The 26,437-nt window shown below is 36.7% G+C and overlaps 1 protein-coding gene across 2 annotated transcripts in view; it reads left to right on the top strand.

The window, feature by feature from the left end:
- The window catches only part of TTC29 (tetratricopeptide repeat domain 29), a 256,810-nt gene that overhangs the window by 187,679 nt on the left and 42,694 nt on the right, over positions 1-26,437 (top strand). For both annotated transcript variants that reach the window (XM_058666674.1, XM_058666675.1), the window contains one exon: positions 3,503-3,731. In XM_058666674.1, coding sequence (XP_058522657.1) covers positions 3,503-3,731 — 229 coding nt within the window. The remainder of the gene's footprint in view (positions 1-3,502; positions 3,732-26,437) is intronic.

Consider the following 26,437-nt stretch of genomic DNA (forward strand, 5'->3'; position numbering starts at 1 on the left):
GAGCAAAATATTTTAGCACTTCAAAAACTTCTGAACCATTAAAAGCCATCCTAATAACAGTGCAGTTCATCCCTCTGCTTGGTACACCCCCTAGAAGTGTCCCTCATCTTATCTTTTTTTGGCTAGTGTAATGTATTATAAGTGTATCCTTAGCTACAATTTCCAAGAAATAATTTTACTCTTCTAAATTAGTTAGCCTAAAGCTAACTAGCGTAAGAGGTATAAATAGAAGAATAATTAGATATTTATACTTCTCTATTTTTTTAAACAGATGTTTGGTCTGAATGTTTCTCATTAATTTGTATCCTTTATCTTTGACTGCCTAGGCAACCTCTAATTTTAACCAATTTCTATTTTCATCATCTTCAGTATTTGTGTTCTCAACCATATTTTACTTCATTGGCATATAGATATCATCTGTATAGTTATTCATTTGTTTATTTGTTTTTATATAAAGAGAACTGATTTAATATAGCTCATAAATACAATTCTAAAAATATAAAGATACTTTTCTTGCTCTCTCTCTCTCTCCCTCCCTCTTTCTTTCCTATCCCTTCTTTCTCTCCTACCTCTGTTCTTCCTTCCCTCCTTCCTTTGTAACTTTTTGAGGTAGGGTATTTTAAATTTACATCATTTTAATGTTTTCCTAATGAAGTCATCTTTTTATCATATATACTCTGCTTTATACTTTCAAATACTAGAAATAATTGTTCACTTCTATAAATAAAATTCCTGTTGGTTTAATATGAAGGGATTCTGTTTAGCAGTAGCTCAAATGAATGCCTTGGATAAATGCTTCACCTAAATTATCATGGTTGGCATATGACAGACAGTATTATATATGGAGCTTAACTGCCATGGAAGTCCAGTTTCACCTGCTGCTCACTATGGAGCAACCTCTGTATGTCATCAGTTTGACTACTGTGACAACTCTGTAATGATAGAGTAGTTCATTGAGTTGAGGATATGTTTTTCCCTGACGTGGTGCGTGCTCTAAAATTGCTGGTACGTCCATCTCCTTCATAAAATACTGTGTGAAAATGACTTAAAAACCCATGATAATACATTTTCTCTTGTAAGAGTTCCTTGTCAGATAAATGTGCATGCTTTTTTGTTTGTTTATTTGCTTATGTTAGGAAGGGATAATATATGGAGACAAGGAAGAATAACTCCCATGGGTTATGAATTGGCAAATAAAAGAAATTTTGTGTTCAGAAGCCTTTAAAGACATGGTGCAATCCTAGAAGTAATAACTTCCTTAGGAAAAAAATTTTCAGAGCAGATTTTTAGATTTGAAGGTGGCAGGAGATAGCCTATTTCTGAAGCTCTGTTTCATTGTCTGTAAAATATGATTATTTTCCGTATCAACTGACTGGTAAGGGTTAATAACATGATTTATATGAAGTATTTAACAAGGACTCTCACCGTAATAAAAGCTATAGAAACCCTTTACTTATGGACAGTTTTAGGAGACTTGAGGACTTAAAAAAAAAAGACATGAATCTTTGCAACTTGAAATGTTGCAAAGGACTTAATAAAGAGATTAATGTTTAAATGACCATTTGGTTTGTTCTAGTGCTGCCATACTCTTTAGAAATCCTGGATACATCAACATGCTAAGTGAAGAATGATACTTGTGAAACAGGTGTTCCAACACAGAGGGGCAAGCCTGCTCAAGGTTCTCACTTTGCATATTGCAATAGTATTTTGAGTCTTAACACTTCCACTTTAAAACCATCTTCTGACAGATGTATCTTAGGAGGCAGCAGATAATGACCCATGATGCCTGAACCTCTGCCATCCATGTGGGATACTCTGATTGGAAGTTCCAGGTTCCTGGCTTCTGCATGGTCCAGCCCTTTTTGGAAAGGAAGAGAAGATGGAAGATTCTGTCTCTCTCTGTATCCTTCTCTCCCTGCCATCATCTCTGCCTCTGTCACTTTGTCTTTTGAATACATGAAAAATAAATGCTTTCTAAAAGAATGGCATGCACAGGATAAAATAAGAGCAGCAAAACAGTCAGTAGATAGAACAAAAAGATACATTTCCTTTAGAATGACTGAAACAGATTTCTTGCTCTAGCTGGAAACAGAACATAGTTAAAGATATTTCATTAAGACTTGGCATTATGGCTCAATGGCTAAATCCTCTACTTGTAAGCTCCAGAATTCCATATGAGCACCATTCGCATCCCAGCTCTTTTATTCCCATCCTGCTTCCTGCTTATGGCCAGCTGTTGTGACCCTTGGGGAGTGAACCAGTGGATGGAAGATTTTTCTGTATCTCTTTTTCTCTGTAAATCTAATTGGTCTTTCCAATAAAAATAAATAAATCTTTAAATATATATATATATATATATTACATTATATATATATTACATTATATATATATTACATTATATATATATTACATTAAGGAGGACTCCCAAAGAAATGGTTAACTCTACCTTGACAATATGATACCAGATATTCTGCCTTGGCCTATGCCTACAATGCGTTGAACTGACTATACTACTCGGATTATATGGGGAAGTGGGGGTGTGGGACAAATATAGCAGGAGGAAAAAACAGGGAGGGATTCCTAGAGTTCGTATACCTATCATGGAATATATATTTCATTAAGGGAGAAGGAAGTTTGGCACAGTGCCATCTGGGATGCCTGCCTCCCACATTAGAGTCTCTGGGTTCAAATCCTGGCTCTGCTTCCATTCTAGCTTCTGGCTAATACGTCCTGGGAGGCAGCAGTTGATGGTTCAAGCAGTTGAGTCCCTACCACCTATGGGAGAGCCGCGTAATGTTCCTGGTACCAGACTTTGTCCCAGTCCTAGCTATTATGAACATTTGGGGATTGAATCTGTGAACAGATTATACCTGTCCTCTCTTCTCATCTCCTCTCCTTTCCTCTCCTCTCCTCCCCTCCCCTCCACACAGCATCCACTTTACCCTCCTTTTTCTCCTCTCTTCTCCACTCCCTTCTCCTCTCAACGTTTCTCTTAATCTCTCCTCTCCTTTACTCTCCTCTGCTCTTTTCCTTTCTGCTCTGCCTTACTCTCTCAGATGAATGTATAAAAAGTTTAAAAATATATATTTCATTAGGTATACCCAGGACCACATTCGTAGAATTGTATCCAAATAGTATGCTTGATTAGCTCTTTCCCATATATCTTTTTGCTACTGTATTTTAGGTTGACTCTTATAAAACTGCCAATATTTTTGACAACTTTCATTCAAAACAACTTGAAGTTCATTCTGTTCAACCTAATAGATAGAAATTTATATTACTAAATTCATTTCAAGATATTAGATAGTATATAGTCAGTATTCTTTAAAAGAACATTAGTCAAATAAGGGCCTGCTTGCTATCTTTTATTTTCTTGAAAATGAACTGCTGTTTCTGAATAAAGATCAGCCTTGGACTTATCAGAGTAAGGGGGGCAAATATGTGAAATGGTGAGACAAAAATTAAGAATTAATAGAACAAAACACATCTCTTCTTCCCTTAGGGAGACTACAGCAAGGCTTCTAAATCATTCCAGCAAGCTTTTGATACAACTGTAGAGCTAATGAATGTGTCCCTGATGGATGAGACCAAAGTTCATTATGGAATAGCAAAAGTGGATCAGATGATGCTGGCCATGAGCAGTTATATAGAATCTGCAGATCTCAACAGCCTTGATGCCTTGCTGTCTTGGAAGGAGAGCAGAAGTGACATTGAACTTGATATGGTTGCTGGTAAGACTTTAGCTTATTTATTTACTTTTGTTGCAAAGGCAGATTTACGGAGAGAAGAAGATACAGTCAAAGTTGAGCTGATCTGAAACCAGGAGCCAGGAGTCCCTTATTGGGTCGGGTTGCCTATGTGTGGTGCTGGGTACCCAGGCTTTGGGCCATCCTCCACTGGTTTTCCAGGCCACTCTTCCTGTTGGTCCATTTCCATTGAAAAAGGGATACCACTAAACATGTTGATTATTTCAATCTGAAAGGTAAGTTAACTTTATCAACTTATTACTACATGCAGGTTGAATACACTTTAATGGCATATGTACATTGTACATTTAATTTTCAAGGGAAGCATAAAATGATAAATTGATCAATTTTCTTTCAGTTAACTTAAATAGTCAACAATACGTATTGATTATTTGTGATTATTGTGAGATAAGCTTGTAAGTTTTAAACATACTTTCTGACACTTACGGTACCTTCAAGACAAGATCAAATGTTGATTGATGCTAGTCTATTCTGTTCATTTGCTTGCCTGATTGATAATTAATTTTCCTCTTCTTTCTGAATAAGTTGGATTTGAATGTTACTTAAGAAAATACTGGATAGTAGTTTGTTACATTCTGTTTTTCCCGCTTTTTCCTAAAAAAAAAAAAAAAAAAAAAAAAAAAAGAGTCAAAATAATCAATTGAAACCAATCAGAGGAAATGTTAGGTTCAGTTTTTTGGTGTCAATTTGGCTGATTCTTGCATTAGTCCACTTCCTGTTTACAAAATATCTGAAGCTTAGTGCTTTATAAAGTGTTTTATTTAGCTCACAGTTTTAGATGTTCGTGGCAGTGCCACTGGTATTGGTTTACCTCTGGTGGGAATTCATTGCTGAATACCTCAAAATGGGGGTAGCTGATGCAAGAGAGAGAGGCAACACGGGGAGAGACCGCCAGGGCATGAAAGGAGCTGGACTTCCAAGTTCCCACTCTTTCCCACCCTGTACAGGACAGATTGTTAATATGGCAACACTGTGAGGACCAAGCTTTCAATACACGCACCTTTGGGAGTAAAACCATATCCAAACCACAACAACTCTAGTCCCATTAAGAACTTCAGAGTAGGATATTTAAAAACAGAAAACGAAACAAGCAAAAATTCAGAAATCTAAGATGGGTTTGGAGCTGACATATTTGTTTTGTTTGCAAATCCAACATTTTACAGTCTTAAGGTAAGGCTTTTGTAATTTGAAGAAGTATCTCCGAGTTGATTAGGATCCTTTTTTCCATTTATGTTATTTTGATGAAGGAGTAATCTGTTCAAGCATTTATTTCCTCTATACAAAACATGTAGTAAATAGCAGTTAATTAGGTACCAAAGAATCTCATTGATTTTTTGAGTGCAGTAGAATATTAATTAGCCCTCTCTGCCTTCCAGTCATAAAGTAAGGGAAAGTCTGGTTCCAAAAACATGCATGGCAGTGTTTTTATGGAATCTTTAAGAACAGCTTATTGAATTTCAGTATGCTCAAACACTCCAAAAATATGTATGGGCAATTATTAAGTGAAGCCTCTGACAATATTTTGGTTACTTTAAGATGCAGTTTGTCATTATATATTTGGAGATACGTTCTGTAGTTTTCAGTTCTTTATTTTTTTAAACTCTCACTTTGTCTACCAAAATAGTAGATGGAAAAGCAAATGAAATATAAACTATATGAAAAGAATATATTATTCTCTATGCGATAAAAGTTTGGGAGACAATAAATGAAACCACTCACACGCTGAGATTTATTTGAGGGGGGGGTCATATCTGACCATCACATGGTAATAATGAGAAAATAACCCTGAATAAAATCTGCTGATCAGATCCATGTTTATTTGTTGCAGTCCTGGGTTTTTGTTTGTTTGATTGTTTTGCTTTTTAGCAAAGTTCTGTTGCTTTGCTTTATCAAGTTATTTATTTAGTTCTCTGTTTTTATGAGGTCATGTTCTTGGTTCAAAGGCTTCAAAACAGAACAAAAAAATGAATTTCAAAATTTTATGCAGACATTAAAAAATTCAGCTGTTTGGATGGGGGCATTTTTTTTAGATTTTTATAAAAATATACCCCATTTCATTGAGATGGGAAATTTATGCCTGAAAGAACCTCGTCGTTGTAAAAGTTAAAAATATTCTTCACACTCAGGTGAAAATACAAAGTGAATTCTCCTACATAATTCTCTAATGTTCTTAGGGGTGGTCATTCTATTTAGAAACAAGATCTGTAGGACATTATTAAACACTCTTGTTCACAGAGAAATAGTCTTATTCAAAGCTCATCAAAGTCTGCTTTTTAAATGCTTCAAAAATATTTCTTGGACCACAAATCTCATTCTATCTTTTCACTGTTCAAAACAACAGACAAAAAACTTCTTGGCTCCCAGTTGGTTACTGTTTAAATACATCTCAGCATTTTTGACCATTTCCATTTCCCAATTCCTGCCTCCCCCATGTCCACACACCCACACACTACATACGTGTGTCTTTCTCAGATGCCCAAACCTCTTGAGTTCCCTCCCAGCTTAGCGTAGGCTCCTCCCCCTTTTCTGGAATTGAATGACATTCATTTTCTCTGCACTTTGTATCCTCTCCGAACCATTGTTTTAACTGCCTGATCAGGAGTCTTAAGTCTCCAGAAAGCAGGTCCTGATTCTTGTTATTCATCACAAAAGACACAGTGTTTGATACCTAGAAGGTTACGAGTAAATATTTGCTGAAGTAAATGGAATTCAAAATGAGGGTGTAAGTCCTCATCACAAGCTAGTTTTTACTAACCTCTTTCTGAAAATATGCAGTTTCCCTATCTCCTTAGAAAGCCTATGATCCGCCCAAAACTGTGTTTTGATTACCACCCAATTATCCTGTGAATGAAGGATGACACTTGCCAAACATGATGTTGACAAAATGAAAAAATACAAAATTATTATTTGGAAATCTGAGCAGCTTTTAAGTCTTCAACTTTTTTTTTTTTTTTTTTTTTTGCCTTTCTTCTGTGAAAAGACATCTTTAATCTTGTGGTTGAGAGGTGCCCGGTATTCAGGAAAAAAAAAAAAAGTAGATCAAAGATCTGAACGACACATTATGAAAGCTGCGCAGTTATCTTCACCTCTGAGAGTGTGATGCTCCAAACAAATCATTACCTCAGAGAGCAGGCAGTATTTTAAGCAGAGGAACATGGCCCCTCAGGGAATAGAGCAGTCAGAGTGTGCAGGTCTCCAGATGAAATACAACAGTGACTCCTCGCACCCCTCTCTCTCATCTTTGTACCTTTCAGAGGCAACACGGACTAGACAGGCACCTTCATACCCTCCTAATACTCTTAGATATGGTGGAAAGGATTGATTTCACTTTTCTCCTTCGCTTTCCAAAGTTAAAAGAAGAATACATTCTCCCTCCAAAATTTAGGCACATAGACTGAATTCAAATGTACTGCAGTTCAATAAAATTATTCAAGCCTGAAGCAACTGAAATTGGTTGGCTCCAGAAGGTTTTAATGGCCTATGAATTTATACTGATTTCTCCAGAATATAGGTCTGTTTCCTTACAAGAAGCATTATCTCTATAGTTCAGGGAAAAATTGTTATTTAATGAAGATAATTTATCTTGCATTTTGTAAATCCCAAACCCAAATGTGAGACACCCACATGGGAGCAAACTTTTTCTTATCACTGAATACAGTGTTAACCTAGAAATGTAATTGGAATACCAACATTATTAACCACTTCACTGATAAAACTTTTGTCAGTAACATCATTTTAAAGCACTTTCTTTTTGTAACAGAGTATGAATGTTATCAAGGCACTAGAATACATTTTCTGAATATAGAAATAAAGGAAACACAAGTCACTTCGTTCTTGAAAAACACAGTTTTCTACAAATAACACAAAGTGTTCCTTGAGTGGAAATATGTCATTCTAGTTTTATGAGTCATTTAACATTTTTACAGGCATGATTTTGTTACACAGCCCCTGGTTGTGTGGTTTTTTGCTTGTTTCATTTTTTATCATAATCTTTAATTAGCATTTAACAGATTCAATGTGGTTTTAGGTATAATTCCTTTTTGAAAAGATATATTTATTTTATTTGAAAAGCAATTTTTCAGAGAGAGTGTGAGTTCTTCCATCAGCTGGTTCAGTCTCCAAATAGCATCAAGGGCCAGAGCTGAGCCAATCTGAAGCCAGAAACCAGAAGCTTCTTCCAAGTCTTCCACATGGGTGTATGGATCCAAGAACTTGGGCCATTTTCTGCTACTTTTCCAGATCATAAACTTGGGAGCTGGATCAGAAGTGGTGCAGTCAGGATTCAAACCTTCACCCATATGTTATACCAGCACTTCAGGGAGAGGATTAGTCTGTTGAACCATTGCACCAGCCCTTTAGATAAAATTCTAAGATAATAATGATATACCCATGTAAGGCATAATGGTGTACAATTCCTCTTTCCCGCCCAACTGCCTTCTTTCCCCCTTTGCCTTTAGTGTATCCTAGTTTACTGTTGGGTATCAAATTTAATGTCATGCAGGTTTTCATATCTAGTTCCATATTTGTATCTTTCAGGCATGAACTTACCACTTTACAGAACCTAGATTGATACTAGATCAGAGGTACCGAAGTACAGTTACACAGGAGGAATACCTGCTATTGTTGTACAGCACAGTGGAGTGGCTCTAATACACAATAACCCACGATGTAATTAGGAATAGATAGAGAAAAATGATGCAGAATCTCCAAAAATAAAATTGTGATAAAAGACATTAACCATCCTGATTTGATCAACATATTTTGTATGTATTTATTGCTTCATAAATATGTACAATTATTAAGCGTTTAATTTTTTAATGTATAAGATGGGAATACTAATTAACTTAATTTGACCATCACACATTGGATATTTGCATCAAATTATCATATTACCCCATAAGCATATACAATTTTTAAAATATTTGTTAAATTATTTAGAATAATGTTAAGATATCATTTTACCAAATGTCTTCATTTCCCTAAAAGGATAAGCCACTTCTTTTTGTTAAACAGTACTGTCAATGAGGAGAAATTTAGAGAATTATAGATTCATTTATTTTTATTGGCAAGGCAGATGTACAGAGAGGAGGAGAGACAGAGAGGAAGATCTTGCATCCAATGGTTCACTCCCCAAGCAGCCGCAACAGCTAGAGCGGAGCCAATTCGAAGCAAGGAGCCAGGAGCCTCCTCAGGGTCTCCCACGCGGGTGCAGGGTCCCAAAGCTTTGGGCTGTCCTTGACTGCTTTCCCAGACCACAAGCAGGGAGCTGGATGGGAAGCAGGGCTGCCGGGATTAGAACCAGTGCCCATATGGGATCCCAGCGCATGCAAGGCAAGGACTTTAACCGCTACGCTATTGCACTGGGCCCAAGAAATTTAGAGAATTAGACAAAAAATTCAACACACACGCTTCATACAAGTATGTTATCATTGGGCAGATCTCTATTTCTGTTCATGTATTTTGAAACACTACGCAGGTTAAAAAAAAATTGTAATTGGGGCTGACTCTCCGGACTGCTGGACACCCTGGACTGATGCTGATACTCGCTCTGTTGGCTATGTTGAGTACCAGCCACCTTCATGACTTTCAGCAAAAGATTTCATTTCAAGTCTCTTTGACCACTATGAATCAAAATCAAGCTATGTTGTTCATAAATTCCTCTAGAACTAACCACAATTCCTCATTAAGGGGATATTTTAAGCAAATAAAGCATTACAGTTCATATTAGTAAAATCTATATTTTTATATAGCTTTTAATTCTTTTTTTATTTTATTTATTTTTTATTCATTAATTACATTGTATTATGTGACACAGTTTCATAGGTACTTGGATTCTCCTCACCCCTCCCCAAACCCTTCCACCATGGTGGATTCCTCCACCTTGTTGCATAACCACAGTTCAAGTTCAGTTGAGATTCCCCCAGTGCAAGCATATACAAACATAGAGTCCAGCATCTTATTGTCCAGTCAAGTTCAACGGCTTCTTAGGTATACCCTCTCTGGTCTGAAGGCAGAGCCAGCAGAGTATCATCCCGATCAATTAAAAGCTCCAACATACCATCAGCAAAAATTTACATCATTATGGAATTAATTGACATAGTAATGAGTAACCAATATGTTAAAAGTAAATGCGAGTTCTTAACCACCTTCTGTGACCACCTCATTGACATTTCAATTTTAGTTTATACACAACAAATAACATTCATAACATAACATGTTATACATAACATCATATCTTAACTTAAGGCAAACATGTGGTATTTAACCTTTTGGGATTGGCTCATTTCCCTTAGCATTATGGTTTCCAGTTTGGCCCATTTGGCCACAAAGAACTGCATTTTGTTTTTTTTAATAGCTGAGTAGTATTCCATGGAGTAGATGAACCATAGCTTTCTTATCCAATCCTCTGCTGATGGGCATTTTGGCTGCTTCCATGTTTTTGCTATTACTGATTGTGCTGCTCTGAACATAGGAGTGCATGTTGGTTTCTCATAAAACAAGTGTTCTGGATATATTCCTAGGAATGCTATTGCTGGATCATACAGTATGTTGATTTTGAGTTGTTTGAATGTTCTCCATACTGATTTCCATAGAGGCTGTACCAGCCTGCAGCCCCACCAGCAGTGGAGTAGGGATCCCTTTTCCCTGCAACCTCACCAACAAGTGTTGCTGGTGCTTTTATTCATGTGGGCCAGTCTTACTGGCGTTAGGTGGTACCTCATTGATGTTTTAATTTGGATTTCCCTTATTGCCAGGGAACTTGAGCATTTTTTCATATGTTTATTTGCCATTTGGGTTTGTTCTTTTGTGAAGTGTCTGCCCATTTCCCATGCCCATTATAGCTTTTAATTCTTATATACCTTTTCATTACACAAAGAGAGAAGGGTCAACAAGGAGATTTCCCACCCATTGTTTCAGTACCCTTGGACACATATAGCCCCTGGTCAAGACAGAAGCCGGGAGGCAAAAACTCAGTCCAGGTCTTCCTCATAGGTAACAGAAAACCAATTACTTGAGCACCACTGCTACCTTTCATTGTCTTCGTCTCTCTCTCCCTCACTCCCCATTCCCCTCTGTGTGTATGTGTGTGTTTCTCTGTCTTCTGGGAAAGTGGAAAATTGCCTTTTATTTGAGTAGAGTTCTTGACTCAGTCCTTGTCAAGGGGGTACAAAAGTTGTTTCTGGGCTCAAGCATGGGCAGATCAAATCGATACCCTGCAGCTTATTCTTTTCTTGCTGCAGTGATTTTGAAGAAAATGGGAAGAAGGAGCTATAAGATGGAAGCAGAATGGACCACTAAATACACATGCACAATATGTGCTCTGGAAAGGCAGCCGTATCTGTAATGGATGTGTATGAACATAAAATAATCCTTTATTGTGGTAAACCATTGCAGTCGTTAGAGTTGCTTGTTCATGGTGTTTAATTTAACCTTCCCTGATTGCAAAAGCTTCCTGCTTGTTCATAGTGTGACCTAATCCAACAACAGTGGGAGCCACGGTGGGAGGACTGGGACGGCTACTCTTCCATAACAGTCTATAAATTACGTTTGTGGCCAGCTGGTAGGCCTGTGATTGTTTCAGAGGCAAAAATCCTTTAAAATTATCTTTTTTAAACTTCTATTCCTAGTTTTCAAAACAAGTGTTATTGTCAGGTTGGAAATGAAACATTAATGTGTGTTCTCTATATACTACTTACTAATGCATCTTCAATCATTTTAAATCATAGTAGATTGTGTGTTTCTAATATCAAGAAAAAACATAGGGAATCTAATGACTTCAACAGCCAATAATAAAACAAAATAATCCTAAAGGGAAAACATCTCAAAAACACAACTCTATACTAAATTAGCAAGTTTTAAGATTAAGAAGAAAAACTTGGACCTAAATTTAATTTCCTCATTAATCTAGTGATTGTGGAACTCACATGCAGTGAATGCACACAGATAGTAAATATATCTTCTGTAAATTCTCAAACACAAATGGCAACTTGCTTCCTTAAGAATAAAGTATTTCTTTAGAAACTAATGTTCACTTCATTGGGAAATAATAATGTAGCTCTAGATCCCTGGGGTTGAAAGATCTTCTTTTCTTCTTCTTTTTTTTTTTTTTTTTCCTCCCTCTGAGAGTCTCCTTCTCTATCTGCTGCCTTGGTTCAATAAAAGAGAATTCTTGATTGCTCAAACAAAAACTACTTCTTTTAGGTAGCTGATGGTGTTGCCAGTTGTAACTTTCCAACGTAGTGAACTTATTACTTCCACGAAAAGTGTAGCTATGATTATCTGATCTAATTTAGTTTCAATTTTATCTTCAATTTCAAGGTTGTGAAATGATAGTTAGCAGGTTAAACTAGAGGAAAACTGAAGTAAATGCTTGGATGTTTATCAGTAAAAAAGTTAGAGCTTGAAGTTCTGGAAGAAACCAGTTATCATTGACTTATATTTGTTTCATTCCAAGGGAGGGTCTTAACCTCTGCTTCTATCTATGTTCTTTTACTCCAATTACTGCACCAACCTAGCTAAATGCTCTGTACTACTGAAAGAATTAGCAAAAAATCATCTTCTGTATTTATTTAATTTTTCCTCAGAAAGGACCCTTTAGTCATTTTGATGCATGAAATTTCTTCTGAACAAAAATAAAAGGAGGTGATAATCATTAATATGTAAAACATGAACATACAGAAAGCACAAGTTTTGTTGGCTTCAAATTCTTTACTGAACTTTCCCAGATGAAGGGCTTAAAAAAAGATTCTTAGGTCTGTACCTATTGTTTCTGTTTTCCTTATATTTTAGTACATTAGCATGAGAGTTGTGTGGTAGTAATCTTCTTGCATTGGCTGTGTCCCAGAGAGTCGAAAGGATCACTAACGTCCTTAAAAAAACAAAGTGTGTCCATGAATCCAGAATTCATTTTTCTTCCTTTTATTAATACTCAGACAAGAGTGATCTTTTTATATCTAGATTCTATAGTATAATTCATAGAAAATCACAATGCTGACAGTGATGCTGGGTTGGAACAACGATCCTTAATGATTGTTCTCACTATGCATGGATGTCTGTCTGTCTTTGGGATTGGGATCTACTGGCCAAGAATGCAGGAAAAAGAAATACTAGCATGTTTCTTAATGCCAGTTCATTCTTTCCAGGGTCTTGACCTTCCTGAAATGAGTCTTTGACTATAGCTAAATCAACTTACATTCTAAATCCCTGAACCAATGAAATAAATATTTTAAAAAATATTAAGTAGTTTTCACTATCTTCAAACCCCTTACTGCCATGAAGGACTTCTTCTCTTCTCTTCTCTTCTCTTCTCTTCTCTTCTCTTCTCTTCTCTTCTCTTTTTTCTTTCCTTCTTTCTTTCTTTCTTTCTTTCTTTCTTTCTTTTACTTCATTTGAAGCTTCAACTGAAAATTTTGAGTGAATAGTCTTTCATTATGCCTAGGTAAACAAAGTTGGACTTTTGTCAAACCTAAGGAAAACTAGATAATTCTGTTTATTAGTTTTCTGTCTTTAGGGGAAGTTGTTATTAATCTCTAGCATGAAATCAGACATCTGAACTTAAAAATAAATTAAAAAATTTATTTTAGCATTTGGTGATATAAGGCTAAATTAAAATTAGGCATTTCATTGTACTAGCAGCAAATGCAGTATACTTTTTGCTTTTATCTTAGGAAACTTAATTCATTGTTTTCAAAGATATCATTGTCCTATAAGGTTTTGGGAAGGGATATGTAGTTCTCAAATCTGTACATTCTTTAAACTCAAGATAAAAATTAAAAAATGAAATGATACATTTCAAAATCAATAGGAAAATTATAACAAAAGAAGCAGGAAAGTGGGTCAAAATAACTATTATAAAATGTTGTGATTGACATAGGTGCTATTCAGACTTATTTAGCCTGAGTTCATACTATTACTAACAGCATCATGAAAAGAAGAAAATAAACTATACAAGAGGAAGCTACTAAATCCAGCTCTTGGGTCCTAATATTGCAGTATTTTAAAAATGCTAGTTGATGAACCCAGCGCAATAACCTAGTGGCTAAATCCTCACCTTGTATACACCAGGATACCATATGGGCACTGGTTCTGATCCCAGCTGCTCCATTTTCTGTCCAGCTCCCTGCTTTTGGCTTGGGAAAATAGTATAGGATGGCCCAAAGTCTTGGGACCCTACACCTGTGTGGGAGACCTAGAAAACGCTCCTGGCTTCTGGCTTTAGATCAACTTAGCTCTGGCCATTGCAGCCACTTGGAGAGTGAACCAGCAGTTGGAGAATCTGTCTTTGTGTATCTCCTTCTCTTTGTATATCCACCTTCCCAATTAAAAAAATTTAAAAAATAACCAGTTGAGTTAAATACTACATAAGCCAAAGAATTACAATAATTTTCACAAAAATCTAAGTAGGTATACATGAGTAGACTGATGCTGTGATTTCTTCATGGGAATATTCCCTGAAAACATCAGTGTCCAAAGAACTACATTAACTACCTCTCATCTGGCTGACTTCACTTGTTCATTCACTTTTATCCAGGGCTTTCTATTGTAATCCTATTTGAAAATTTATATGATGAAATGCAAATGCAGTATATTCCTTGGTAATTTTATTGGCAGGAAATAGAGAGCAAAACATTACAAGCATAGCTCTTTAATAATTTATAATTACTTACATGAATCTACTAAGTTTAGGCACACAATTATATGACTAATTATGTTGAAAATCCAAGTGGATGCTTAAATAGATGACCATGCCCCCGAGGCCCTTCCAGTTGTTTCTGCTGTCTCATTTAACCGTGCAAATGTTATTAAGCATTCCTGGATAAAAATCTTCAAGCATGTGCAAGTGTAATTGCATAGATAATTATGCATGATACTGTCAGTTTCTATATCTAACATTGAAATTTTCCTTTTTTATTTTTTAAAAGTGCCAGCTTTCATCTGGATAGTTTTTCCAAGACAAATATATAAAAGATAAACAGGCCAAAATCATACTATTGCTCTTCAAGATCTTTTCCTGACTCCTTTTTGCATATCGACCTAAAAAAGAGAAAAAAAAATCAAGACATGTACTAAAGTGAAAGCAAAATTTAAATTAAACGATCTATAATCACGAGTGGATCCAACTGAAGGTGTAATTCAGTAATTATGTAATAATCATATTTTTATGGGCCAGGTCTTCTTAAATATTTATACAAATTTAATAATAAATATACAAAAGAGCTAACCTGTCCTGAAGAACAAAACTGTGAGCAGCAAATCTTTCAGGCTTTCATATTCCAAAGCCACATTTTTATAACAGTAAAAGAAGTGCAAGAAAAAAAACGCTCACTAGTACATACGTGTTGACAGGTTAATTTCTTGTCTTTAGGACTATTAAACTTTACAATACAAAGAACACTGCCTGATGCTATTCCTTGCCAGATTGGATTCTGCACATCTCTGCTTAGTTAAGAAATCACCTGCTCCCAACAGAGTTTAATTTGTGGACAGCTGATTGGGATAGCTCACATAACCCTTTGTCTTACCCAAGGGAAGCTGGGCAAGTGAATTCCTGACTTTCAAAAACTATAATGAAAATAGTCTTCATGTCACACCCAAAGTTACATAAGGTAGGGGATTTCTTAAACATGGAAATGCAGGTTTAGATGCTGATGGTCAACCTATAAATAGAGCTGAATCGTATGATGAAAAAATAAAGCAGGACAGGAAGAGTTTGATTTAGGGATGGATTTTTTTTTTAAAGATTTATTTATTTTATTACAAAGTCAGATATACAGAGAGAAGGAGAGACAGAGAGGAAGATCTTCCTTCCGATGATTCACTCCTCAAGTGAGCCGCAACGGGCCGATGCGCACCGATCCGAAGCCAGGAACCAGGAACTTCTTCCAGGTCTCCCACGTGGGTGCAGTGTCCCAATGCATTGGGCCGTCCTCGACTGCTTTCCCAGGCCACAAGCAGGGAGCTGGATGGGAAGTGGAGCTGCTGGGATTAGAACTGGCGCCCATATGGGATCCCGGGGCATTCAAGGCGAGGACTTTAGCCGCTAGGCCACGCTGCAGGGCCCAGGGATGAATTTTTTTTATATTCATTTGTTTTGTTCTGTCAGGAAGGGAGAGAAAACAGACAGAGATCTCTCACTCTCTGGCTCACTCCCCAAATACATGCAATGATAGGGGCTTGGGAAGGATGGAAGTTGAAGCCAGTAACTCAGGTCTCCTACATGGGTGGCAGGGATCCAATTTCTTCAACTGTTTCTTGCTGCCTCCCTGAGTGTACTTTGGCAGGAGTTGGACTCAGGAGTGTAGCTAGAACTTGAACCTAGGATCATTCTTAATGGGAATGTTGGGATGCCGATTGATGACTTACTGAAAGCCCACCTCCAGAGAGGGGGAGCTTAAACAGAACATTTTGAAACTCTGTTTAAAAGACGAAGAGTTAAAAGAGGAAGAGTGACAAGAGACCCTGATTAAGACCAGGAAGCAAGGCATATTGCCATCCTGGAACCCTGAGAGAAGACATACCAGCAAAGCTAGACTTGTTCAGGTAAGAAGGCCAGCGTGGCTGGGGCAGAATGTGTGAGAGGAAGGGAAGGAAGAATTGAAGCTTAAGGTACTGTCAGTTAATTTCAGCCGTGGCAGCCATGGTGGTGACTTCAGATGGGAAATTATCACTGAGGTCTGAGAGGAGAACTCTGACCTTTCATAAAGATCGCCTTTGCTGCTGCATGAAGAGTGGGAAGTAAATGCAGTGGCCTTTGTAATGAGAATCTATAGTAAGAAATATGTTTCACTGTGTGACATAGAATACATAATGGAACCAAGGATTTGACAAAATAACATTACCTGTGGAGGACTAGTGTTTTGATTGTATTCTAGACTAACCTCATCTATTTCTTTTTTTTTTCTCAACCATAAAAAATGAATGAAATGTTGCCTTTTACAACTAAATGGATGCAATTGGAAACTATTATGATTAGTGAAATAATCCAGCCCCCACAAGACAAATATCTTGCTTTTTTTTCCCTCCAGTCTATGATAACTCATACATAAAATACAAAAGAAAAGTAATCTTTTGGTTGGAGACTTGACACTCTGGGAATTGATTATTGTGTTATGCTGATGAAAATAGTAGGTTATTTTATTTTTGTTTGCTTATTTTTTCTCCTGTTCTTTGTTATTACTTCACATTTGTTGATAGTTACCTAATACGGTGCTAAGCACATGGAAAAAATAAATATATGTAAAAGGATTTTAAAGAAATTATAGTTACCTAATACAGTGCTAAGCACATGGAAAAAAGAAATATATGTAAAAGGATTTTAAAGAAATTATGAATAGGCAGTTCTTATGAGGGAAAATGACAGTGAGGTTAGATATATTCACTGGCGACTCAAAGTATTCTGTTTTGTCAATTATGTACATGTGTTTTAAGATATCTTCTAGAAAATCATACTTCATAATAAGCCTTAGTTTTTCCAGCTGTAACTTGGGAGACCACTTGGATCAAAATTATAGAAAGGTGTGGAAATACAATGAAGGCACGTTAAATCACTCCAGTTCAGAGTTATTGAATCAGAATCCCAACCGATATAAAACTTAAAAATTTCCTTTAAACTGGCTCAGTGGATGATTCTTACATATGAGAATTACTCTACGTTTTTCAGTATTTTCAGTGATAATGCAAGCTTATCTTTCCCATTATGAATATGTTATATTTCATAAGTACACATAAACCCATTTAATGGATCTTAAATTAACATTACTTTTTCCCATAAATATGCACAGGTAATAAATTGGAAAATATTAAACTATTTTCAGAATTTAAAAAAATGACACTGCTGAACGTTATAATAAATATGAAATACAGAATGCATCTGAAATCATGCTTATATTCAATGCCTCTTTTCCTTCCACCACCTCTAGACAGCTATTTTAAAATCAGGTCAAAGGTTCCTTAAACTCTTCCCTTTGCTAATCCCAACTCTGTTTCAACACTTGTCACTTCACATCATTCATCAGAAATTCTTTACTTTCTTCTGAAAGGTTCCCTTTCCTTTTTCCTTCCCCATGTTTCTAAGTGTTGCTTCCCCAAGCAGCATGCCAAGCCACAGTGAGTTGTGGCTAAACACCACATATCCACAGCCTCACCGTTCCGATTGTGGTAGGACTGCTCTGCTTCCCCTCAGCTTCACCTAGCATTGATTCCTCCAAAACCCTGTGCTCCTCTGTGGCATAGGCAGAATTTCCTCCTCGTGGCGTGCCTTTTAGAAGCATTCTTGATACAACAGGTTAGATACTTTCTCTAAAACATCAACTTTCACTTTATCACTCAAGTATGTGGGGCATTTTTTTTTCTCTGCTTAATTTTAAAATGAAACATGAGAAACTCCAAATAGACATTCAAAGTATGGATCACGCACGTTACAAAGCAAGGATCCAGACTAATACATTTGACAGTCACACAGAGTGGGTCTTAATACATAATATAGTAAAGCCATTTTGTAAACACTTCTCCAGTTTCGCACTCAGTTTTGCCATGAATAGAGTAACATCCCCCCACATCAGTAATAGTACTACAGCAAAGCCAGTGGATAGAAAGTTGTCCTCATCTCTTAGCCAAAGCAAAATATTCCAGCCTCTGTCATGTACGTTGAAAGAATCATCTCCTGACAGTTCAGCTTCAGAGGTAGAAAGGGACAGGATTCTTCTGTGTTGCAGGGGAAACATGGGGTTAAGGTGGACTGTATTTCAGGAAGTGTTCAGTTGACTTGAGATGTGGTGGAAGGCTGTGCAGGCCTAGCTAATGACTTGTAGGTACCGAATCCTCAGGTCTCTCAGGTGGTTTCAGTCGATCAGTTTCAGCAGAATGATGAAAAGGTTGAGATAAAATAAACTGACAGTTGCTACTCATTGTAGGCAGCAAGCTGTACAGCTGAGACCCTGGGAGCCCTCTTTCTTAAACAAAGGCTTTCACTGCAGTGAGCAATGAACTCCAAATATAAAAAAAAAATGGGGGCAGATTGGCAGCTGGTGACCGACAGGAGGAGGGAAGGGAGGGAAACTTGGAAGCACGGCAATTGTTGGCTAATTAGTAGCCATTCCCACCTACTTAATACCAACCCATTAAGCAGAAAACACTTTTCATCTTTCTCTGCTGCTAAAAATGACGTTATACTCCAATCAATACACACACACCCCAAAAAAAACTGGTTGTCCCAGTGCCCACAAATGAGGGCACTGCAGGTTTAAGAAAGCAGTAATTGGGGACAGTGAAGCTACTGCTTTCACAGCCTCTTTTCTGAAGATACTAATGCAGTGTTTGTAATGTTCAGATAAGGCAGTCATTTCTGTAAACTGACCGTTGTAAAACATTGACAAACATGAGAAAAAATGTAAGAATGCAGGAGTTTTGAGTCTTAATGTGTTGTAAACAACTATGTAACTCAATTTTCTCACTTAGGGAACAGCAACTGAAATATTTGCCTAGATAAATTCCCTATTGCTAAACCATTCACACACACACACAGAGAGAGAGAGAGAGAGAGAGAGAGAGAGAGAGAGAGAGAAGCTTTTAGAAATGTCTATGGAAAATATGAAGGATATATGTTAAGGTATCTTACATTTCCTTTTGAAGACTAAGTTTGAGTAGAACTATTCATCAGTAACACTTTGAAACTTAAAGGGATTTATCACAACTCAGAGGAATTATTGGAAATTTCTCTTTTTTCCTTCCATTTTTATTTTTAACGTCATGACACAATTCCATAGACTCTGGGATTTTCTTTACCCCCTCTCCAAATTCCCTACCCTCAACTGATTTCCCCCATATTCTTACAATAGTATAGTCCTTCATAAGTAGTCTTAGTCCGTCAGTCTGCTATTTAAGTGTGCCCTGACATTGCAGATATAGAAAATGGAAGAGAGTTCAGCATCCTATTGCCAAGATATATTTACCAGTTTCATTGGTAGTCCATCTTTGATTTGGACATAGCGATGCATTCTGCATTTTATTTTCATTTCTGGATATGATAGTCTCTATTATGCAGCTACTAAACATTCCCTTAAATGAAAAGCCATACAAAAAATCAGCAGGAAGAAAGTTAAAAACATTTACAGCCCCATGGAGTTGAGTAACATGCTATTGAATAACCGATGTGTCAATGAAGAAATGAAAAAGAAAACAAAAAGCCTTCTTGGAGGAAATTATGCTACTGTGTGATCTGTGAGTCACTGAAGAATTTAATAATACAAAAGAAACTATTTTGAAGAAATGAGAATAAAAACAAAAATATCAAAACCCATGAGTTGCAGCAAAACCAGTATTGAAAGGACTATTGATCTTATAATTTGCATGAAGGTTGCCTTATATCAGAAAGAACATATGGTATTTGTCCTTCAGGATTGACTTATTTCACTGAGCATAACCATCTGGTTGCAAACTGTAAAATTAATGCTTTTTAACAGCTGAGTAGTATTCCATGGAGTAGATGTACCACAGTTTCTTTATCTTTGGACAAGCATCTGTGTTGTTTCCATGTCTTTGTTATTGTAGATTGTGCTGCTATAGATATAGGATTACAGATACCTTTCTCATATGCAGATTTCATTTCCTAGGAGTGGGATAGCTGGGTGATAGGACAGATTTATCTGCAGTTTTCTAAGCAGTCTCTATACTGACTTCCATAGAGTCTGTACTAGCCTGCACTCCCACTGACAGGAAGGAGGTGCCTTTCTCCCCACATCCACACCAGCAGGTGCTGTTAGAAGAGTTCTGAATGTAGACCAGCCTCAGTGGAGTTCAGTGGAATCACAGTGTGGTTTTCATTTGTGCCTCCCTGATAGGTAAGGAGCCTGGGCATCTTTTCATATGTGTATTAGTCATTTCAATGTGTTCTTTTAAAAAGTGTTTGTTCGTTTACTTCACAGGGTTGTTTGGTTTTCTGTCATAGAGATTCTGAAGCTCCTTGAAAATCCTGGATATTGGTCTCCTATCAGTTGTGTAGTGTGCAATGATTTCTTTCCATTTCTTTGGTTGCTTCTTCACTTTGTTGATCATTTCCTTTGCCATACAGAAGCTTTCTAGTTTGATATAGTCCCATTTGTTTATTTTGGCTTTGACTACCTATAGTTTTGGTGTCTTTTTCAAGAAGTCTTTCCCCATTTCTATATATTGTAGAGTGCTTCCTATGTTTTCCTCTAATAGTTTGATGATTTCTAGGTGCAGATTTATATCCTTGATCCGTTTAGAACTGATTTTTGCATGAAATGACAGGTCTGTCTTCTTAGTTTTGCATACTGCTATCCAGTTGTCCTTAAAGCATTTGTTGAGGAGACCAGACCTTTTCCTGGATTGTTTTCAGTTTTCTTGTCGAAGATTAATTGGCTATTCATGTATGGGCTCCCTCAAGCAGTAAGATGGTGTGTAGATTCCATCACTTTCATATCATCTGAAACAACTTCCCATCCTAAGCAACTTTTGTGGTGGAACAGACTATTCTCAGTGATGTTTGCATGAAAATATTAAATGCTTAAATGTTATTATGATTTATTCTGTTTCTGTGACTCTAGATACTTTTTTCTGAATCCAAACAGCTTTTAAATTACGTGCATATTTTAGCTGATATTTGCATTTGATATTTGCACTGATATGGCATTTTCCTAACAAATTGTGAGCAATTTTTTGACAAACATCACGATACTGCATTTATTTAGCCAAAGATAACTAGATTCCAAAACAATATATATTCTGCAGTATCGAGAAACAAACTAAGTACTGTTTTTATTTTACTCACATAGGGATGTATTTAATAGTAAACTGTTAGTAAGTTCTCTAAAAAGAAAACATTTTTCTCATAAAACAACTAGGTGTTGCAATAAATGTAGAATTTGTTAAATTATTTATCTACAAATTTCACTGATAGACTAACATCAGAATACAAGATACATCATAAATATTTTATTTCTTAAATAAGTTTATAATTATATAGTTAACAGTGATTTTGTCTTATTATTTTTCTCTTGATAATTAATCCACTTTCAACAGTTTATTAATTAAAAAAAATATTTTGCATATGATTGGCCAAAGCATAATATTTAGTTTCCATGAGATAATGAATAAAATAATTTGCTTTTAATATGGTCATTTTCTAAACATAAGGACCAGGAAAGGAAATGGTGGGAGGCAACATAAAATTAATGAGAAAAAGGAGAGAAATGTAACACAAGGAATTAGAAGAATCCATGTCTTCTAATTAAATCAGAATCAATTTAAGGAAGCAACAATTTTCTTAGATATAATACTAACATGATTCACATGAGTGAGTTTATTAGATATTATGCTTCAGTTGACTAAATAGCATGTTTAAGGTCTGCATTGTTTTATTTTTCGCTTTTGTTGCTTACAACTAGAAGTTGACCTTGAGATATGACAATGATATTCATTTTTAGATTTTCATTTCTTGAAATTAAAAGTTGAGGTTTTGTCTTAGCTCTAAGAGTACTTATGTAACTTACACTGCTGTTGTATTTTTTTGACTACTGAATTTAGTACTCCATGCATGCACAAGAAGGAGGGAGACAGTCTGTGTACACAGCTCGGTGAATTTCATTTTCTCCTGACCAGAGTGAAAACATTGGAGAGTAGTACTGTGATAAAATGTAATTTTCTGGCAGTTCAATGCTGGAAGTGAATAATTTGTGCAAATACAGTATTGGAATAGCATGTGATTGAGTCTTGACTTGTAATGAAGTTCCACAGAATCCAAAATATAGTGACGTGTTTCTATATAATGCTTTCTTTATTGAAAAAATCTTTTACAATACAGCCTTTACATTAACTTTACATGGTACTAAGAAAATTTTCATCTACCAATTTTTCATGTGCATTTCAAGGCTTTCATCTTAAACTATAAAGTTACATGTGTGTTCAACCATCATTTATTTAAAAATATTGGGATTGGACATATATTTTTGTGATTTCAAAATCTCAGTTTCAGGAGTCTTGAAGGAAATCTGTACTCAGAGTTTGATTATTTAATCCCTTTCCTCATGGTTAATATGAAAGTTAACTCATTTAAATATGATATAATTACATATTTTTTCCTGGCGATGGATGACAATAGATAGATTGATCAATCAATAGATTGATAAGAAACAATATCAAGACCTGTATTACTATATTATCCAGCCCAGCAATTCTTATATCCACATTTCATCTTTTGTTTCAGACATATTGACAGGCATATCTCTGAACATGTACTTATTTCTAAAAAGAAGGATGAATTTTGTTACAAAGCTGGTTTCTAGCTATTTTCTATTATAAATCAGTGCCTTTCTTATATACTTTAACTGCACATGAACATTTAATTTTAGTAAGTTAAATTTTATCTCTGTTATAATTATAAAGTCTAAGACTTGGTGTATTTTGATGGCTCTGGGACCAATGCAGCTCTGTAGCCAACAATCTCCTGGGAAATAAGCAGGTGAAAATCTATCTAGGGAAATACATGAGATGTGAATTCCGACAGCCATCCAGCCATCATTTGCAATCTGATCCTCCATTTTCTCATTTATTTTATGAGGAAATCATTCTAAACCGACAGAGCTACGAGGATCTGACTGTGTCCCTGAAGGTTCCTGCACTGGGAGCTTGGTCCCCAGAGTGGTGGTGTTGAGAGGTGGTAGATCCTTAAACGAAGGGCCTAGTGAAAGGAATCAGGTCACGAGTGCACACTGTTGAAGGAGGTTCATGCAGTTCTCCCAAGTCTCAGGTTAGTTCACAGCACAGTGGGTTATCACAGATGAGCAAGCCTGGCCCCCAAACCTCTCTGGCTCCCTGTGCCATCTCTCCCTCTTGCATGCACTCCCACTTGAAACACTCTGCCATGTTGTGATGCAGCCAAAGGGGCCCTCACCAAAGGCCAAACCAAAGGCTACCTGATCTTGAACTTGTAGCTTTCAAAACTGTGAGCTAAACAAATTATTTTTCCTTATGAAGTTCAGCCTCTGATTTTTTTTACAGTAACGATGTGAAAAATGATTGGAATATGGGTAATATATATAAACATTCACTATCACTGGGGTATGTAGAGTGAGATATATAGATTCAGCTAGTGAACATATTACATATGACTATGTTATATATTTATTATGTATAAATAATATACATATATATTTCAATAAGGAATTGGTTTTGCAACGGATGAGAAAAATGAAATGTGTGAGAAAGAGCACCTCATCATGGAGAAGAAACCCCTACAGATCTCCACTGCGTACATTCCTGAGTTTCTCATCTCGTGTGTCCAGCTGGAACACGAGATCCTAGGAAGACAATTAGAGATCACTAATCTCAGGTGATAGTCTAATGGCACATGCCTCTTTATATAGTTACGCTTCTTAGTTTAAGCATTTCAAACAATATGGACATTTAAAATGAAAAATAAGGTTTTTATGACACCTGCACACACATATGGACAGAACAGTTCTTTGAGGAACGAATTTGTCTAGACTCACTGGCGAACTAGAACATTGCAGTCTCTGCCCATATGTGTTACTTTTCATAAGGAAAAATAATTTGTTTATCTCACAGTTTTGAAAGCTACAAGTTCAAGTGCTATAAAAGAAGTGGAACATTTTTTCAAGTTAAGCTTGGGGAAAACAAAAAAGCTTTAAAAGATTTAAAACAGGGTGTATGAGTTCTGGCAATTTGTTAACTCCCAAATTGCCTTTACAACTGTTTAAAATAATTAAAATATCTTAGAGTTCTAAACAGCACAGAATCACATTTATTTCAAATGGGAGGGATTCAAAAGGCAGTAGGGGGCTTGGCAGCGTGGCCTAGTGGCTAAGGTCCTTGCCTTGATCCCATATGGCCACTGGTTCTAATCCCGGCAGCTTCACTTCCTCTCTATCTCTCCTCCTCTCAGTATATCTGACTTTGTAATAAAAAAAATAAAATAAATCTAAAAAAAAAAGGCAGTAGGTAACTTTGTGGGCTTTTTTTAAGATTTATTTTTTTAATTGGAAGGTCAGATATACAGAGAGGAGGAGGAGAGACAGAGAGGAAGCTCTTCCATCCACTGATTCACTCTCCAAGCGGCCACAACAGCTAGAGCTGAGCCTATACAAAATTGGGAGCCAGGAGCTTCTTCCAGGTCCCCCACATGGGTGCAGGGTCCCAAGGCTTTGGGCCGTCCTTGACTGCTTTCCCAGACCACAGTCAGGGAGCTGGATGGGAAGCAGGGCTGCCGGGATTAGAACCAACGCCCATCTGGAATCGTGGCATATGCAAGGCAAGGATTATAGCTTCTAGGCTACCGTGCCTGGCCCAGTAACTTTGTGTTTTGAACATTATCTCCTTTTATTGCTCATGCAGTGTTCACTTTAACATTCTTTGCTTTCTTTTAAAGCTAAAATTTCTTATTAGAATTGTGTTTACTGGCCTTGACATTTCAAAGGAAGGTAAATATATATATATGTATATATATATTACTTTCAAACTGTGAAACATTCCAATTTTTTAGAATGCTCTACAATTCTAGAATTCCAAGTAGCTATACATGACATTGTTAAGCTAGGGTGGGGTGAAACATAGCATCTTATCAGCCAAAAAGATTATTTGAATGTAGTGCTGAGTATAAGATTCACTTTTCAGCTTGAATGGTCTCGATATAAGAGGCTTTAAAAGCAGTGGAAATAGCAGGTGTTTCAATTCTACATGAAAATCTATAAATTCAACCTTATTTTGACTGGCTTCCAGGTTAGTCTTCCATTAAGTGCAGATTCAGAATGAACGTGAAGGAAATAAAATGGTACTTGGCAGTTTCTCCAAGAGTTGAGAGCCAACTACTATAGGGTATATGTAGTGATGCCCAGACTCAGCCAGATAGGGTGTAATGTTATCCAATTCCAGACTGGCCTAAAACCCCAGACCACAACAGCCTTTCCTGAAGAAAACAGAAACACACCATGTCATTGCTGTCTTCTGTTTAAGATATTGATTTAATTTATTAATCAAATAGATGTCAAGATTACTGATAAAGCTTACATCTTTCTACCAATGGATCTAGTTTAAGATTAAATCACTTCTATCCGATCTGATTTGGGGGGCGGGGCTCCAGAGCAACCCTGATGGTCATTGCAAGAGAGGGTGGGGATCCAAAGTTGGAACTAAGTGAGGACCATAGTCTGAGTCCTGAAGGAAGTTTACTGTTCTGTTTCTGAGGACTGCTAAGGGCTTCTGACTGTTGTTCCGATGACCTTAGATCCTGTGGAGAAAGATCTGGGCTTCTTCCATCCCGTGTGGGAGAGCTGACAGGGAATGGATGACCTCAGAGTTCTCAGCCTACGAGGGCACTCCAATTCCCCATTGTTTCCTTGGCAGTTGGGATATAGTTCTTGGTGCCCGTACTGATAGACCTAGGTGAGGATCCGGGAGTCTCCAGGGTTGGGATACAAGCCTCCTCCTGTCCACCTGCTCCACTCTGAGGTCTCTCCCTGCTTTGTGCATATGACCTCCTGTTAAGAGGCTGTCAGGATCGCTCTTGGATCCCACTGTATGTCTTTATATTTTTTGCTAATGTCTAATGCAGATTTGAGTTTGCTGTCTATAAGTTACCTGTTATGTTTTTGATAGGTTACACTTAACATCTTCCTCACACACTCTAAGAAGGTGGA

This window comes from Ochotona princeps, chromosome 7 (genome assembly GCF_030435755.1).
Source record: "Ochotona princeps isolate mOchPri1 chromosome 7, mOchPri1.hap1, whole genome shotgun sequence".
NCBI lineage: Eukaryota > Metazoa > Chordata > Mammalia > Lagomorpha > Ochotonidae > Ochotona > Ochotona princeps.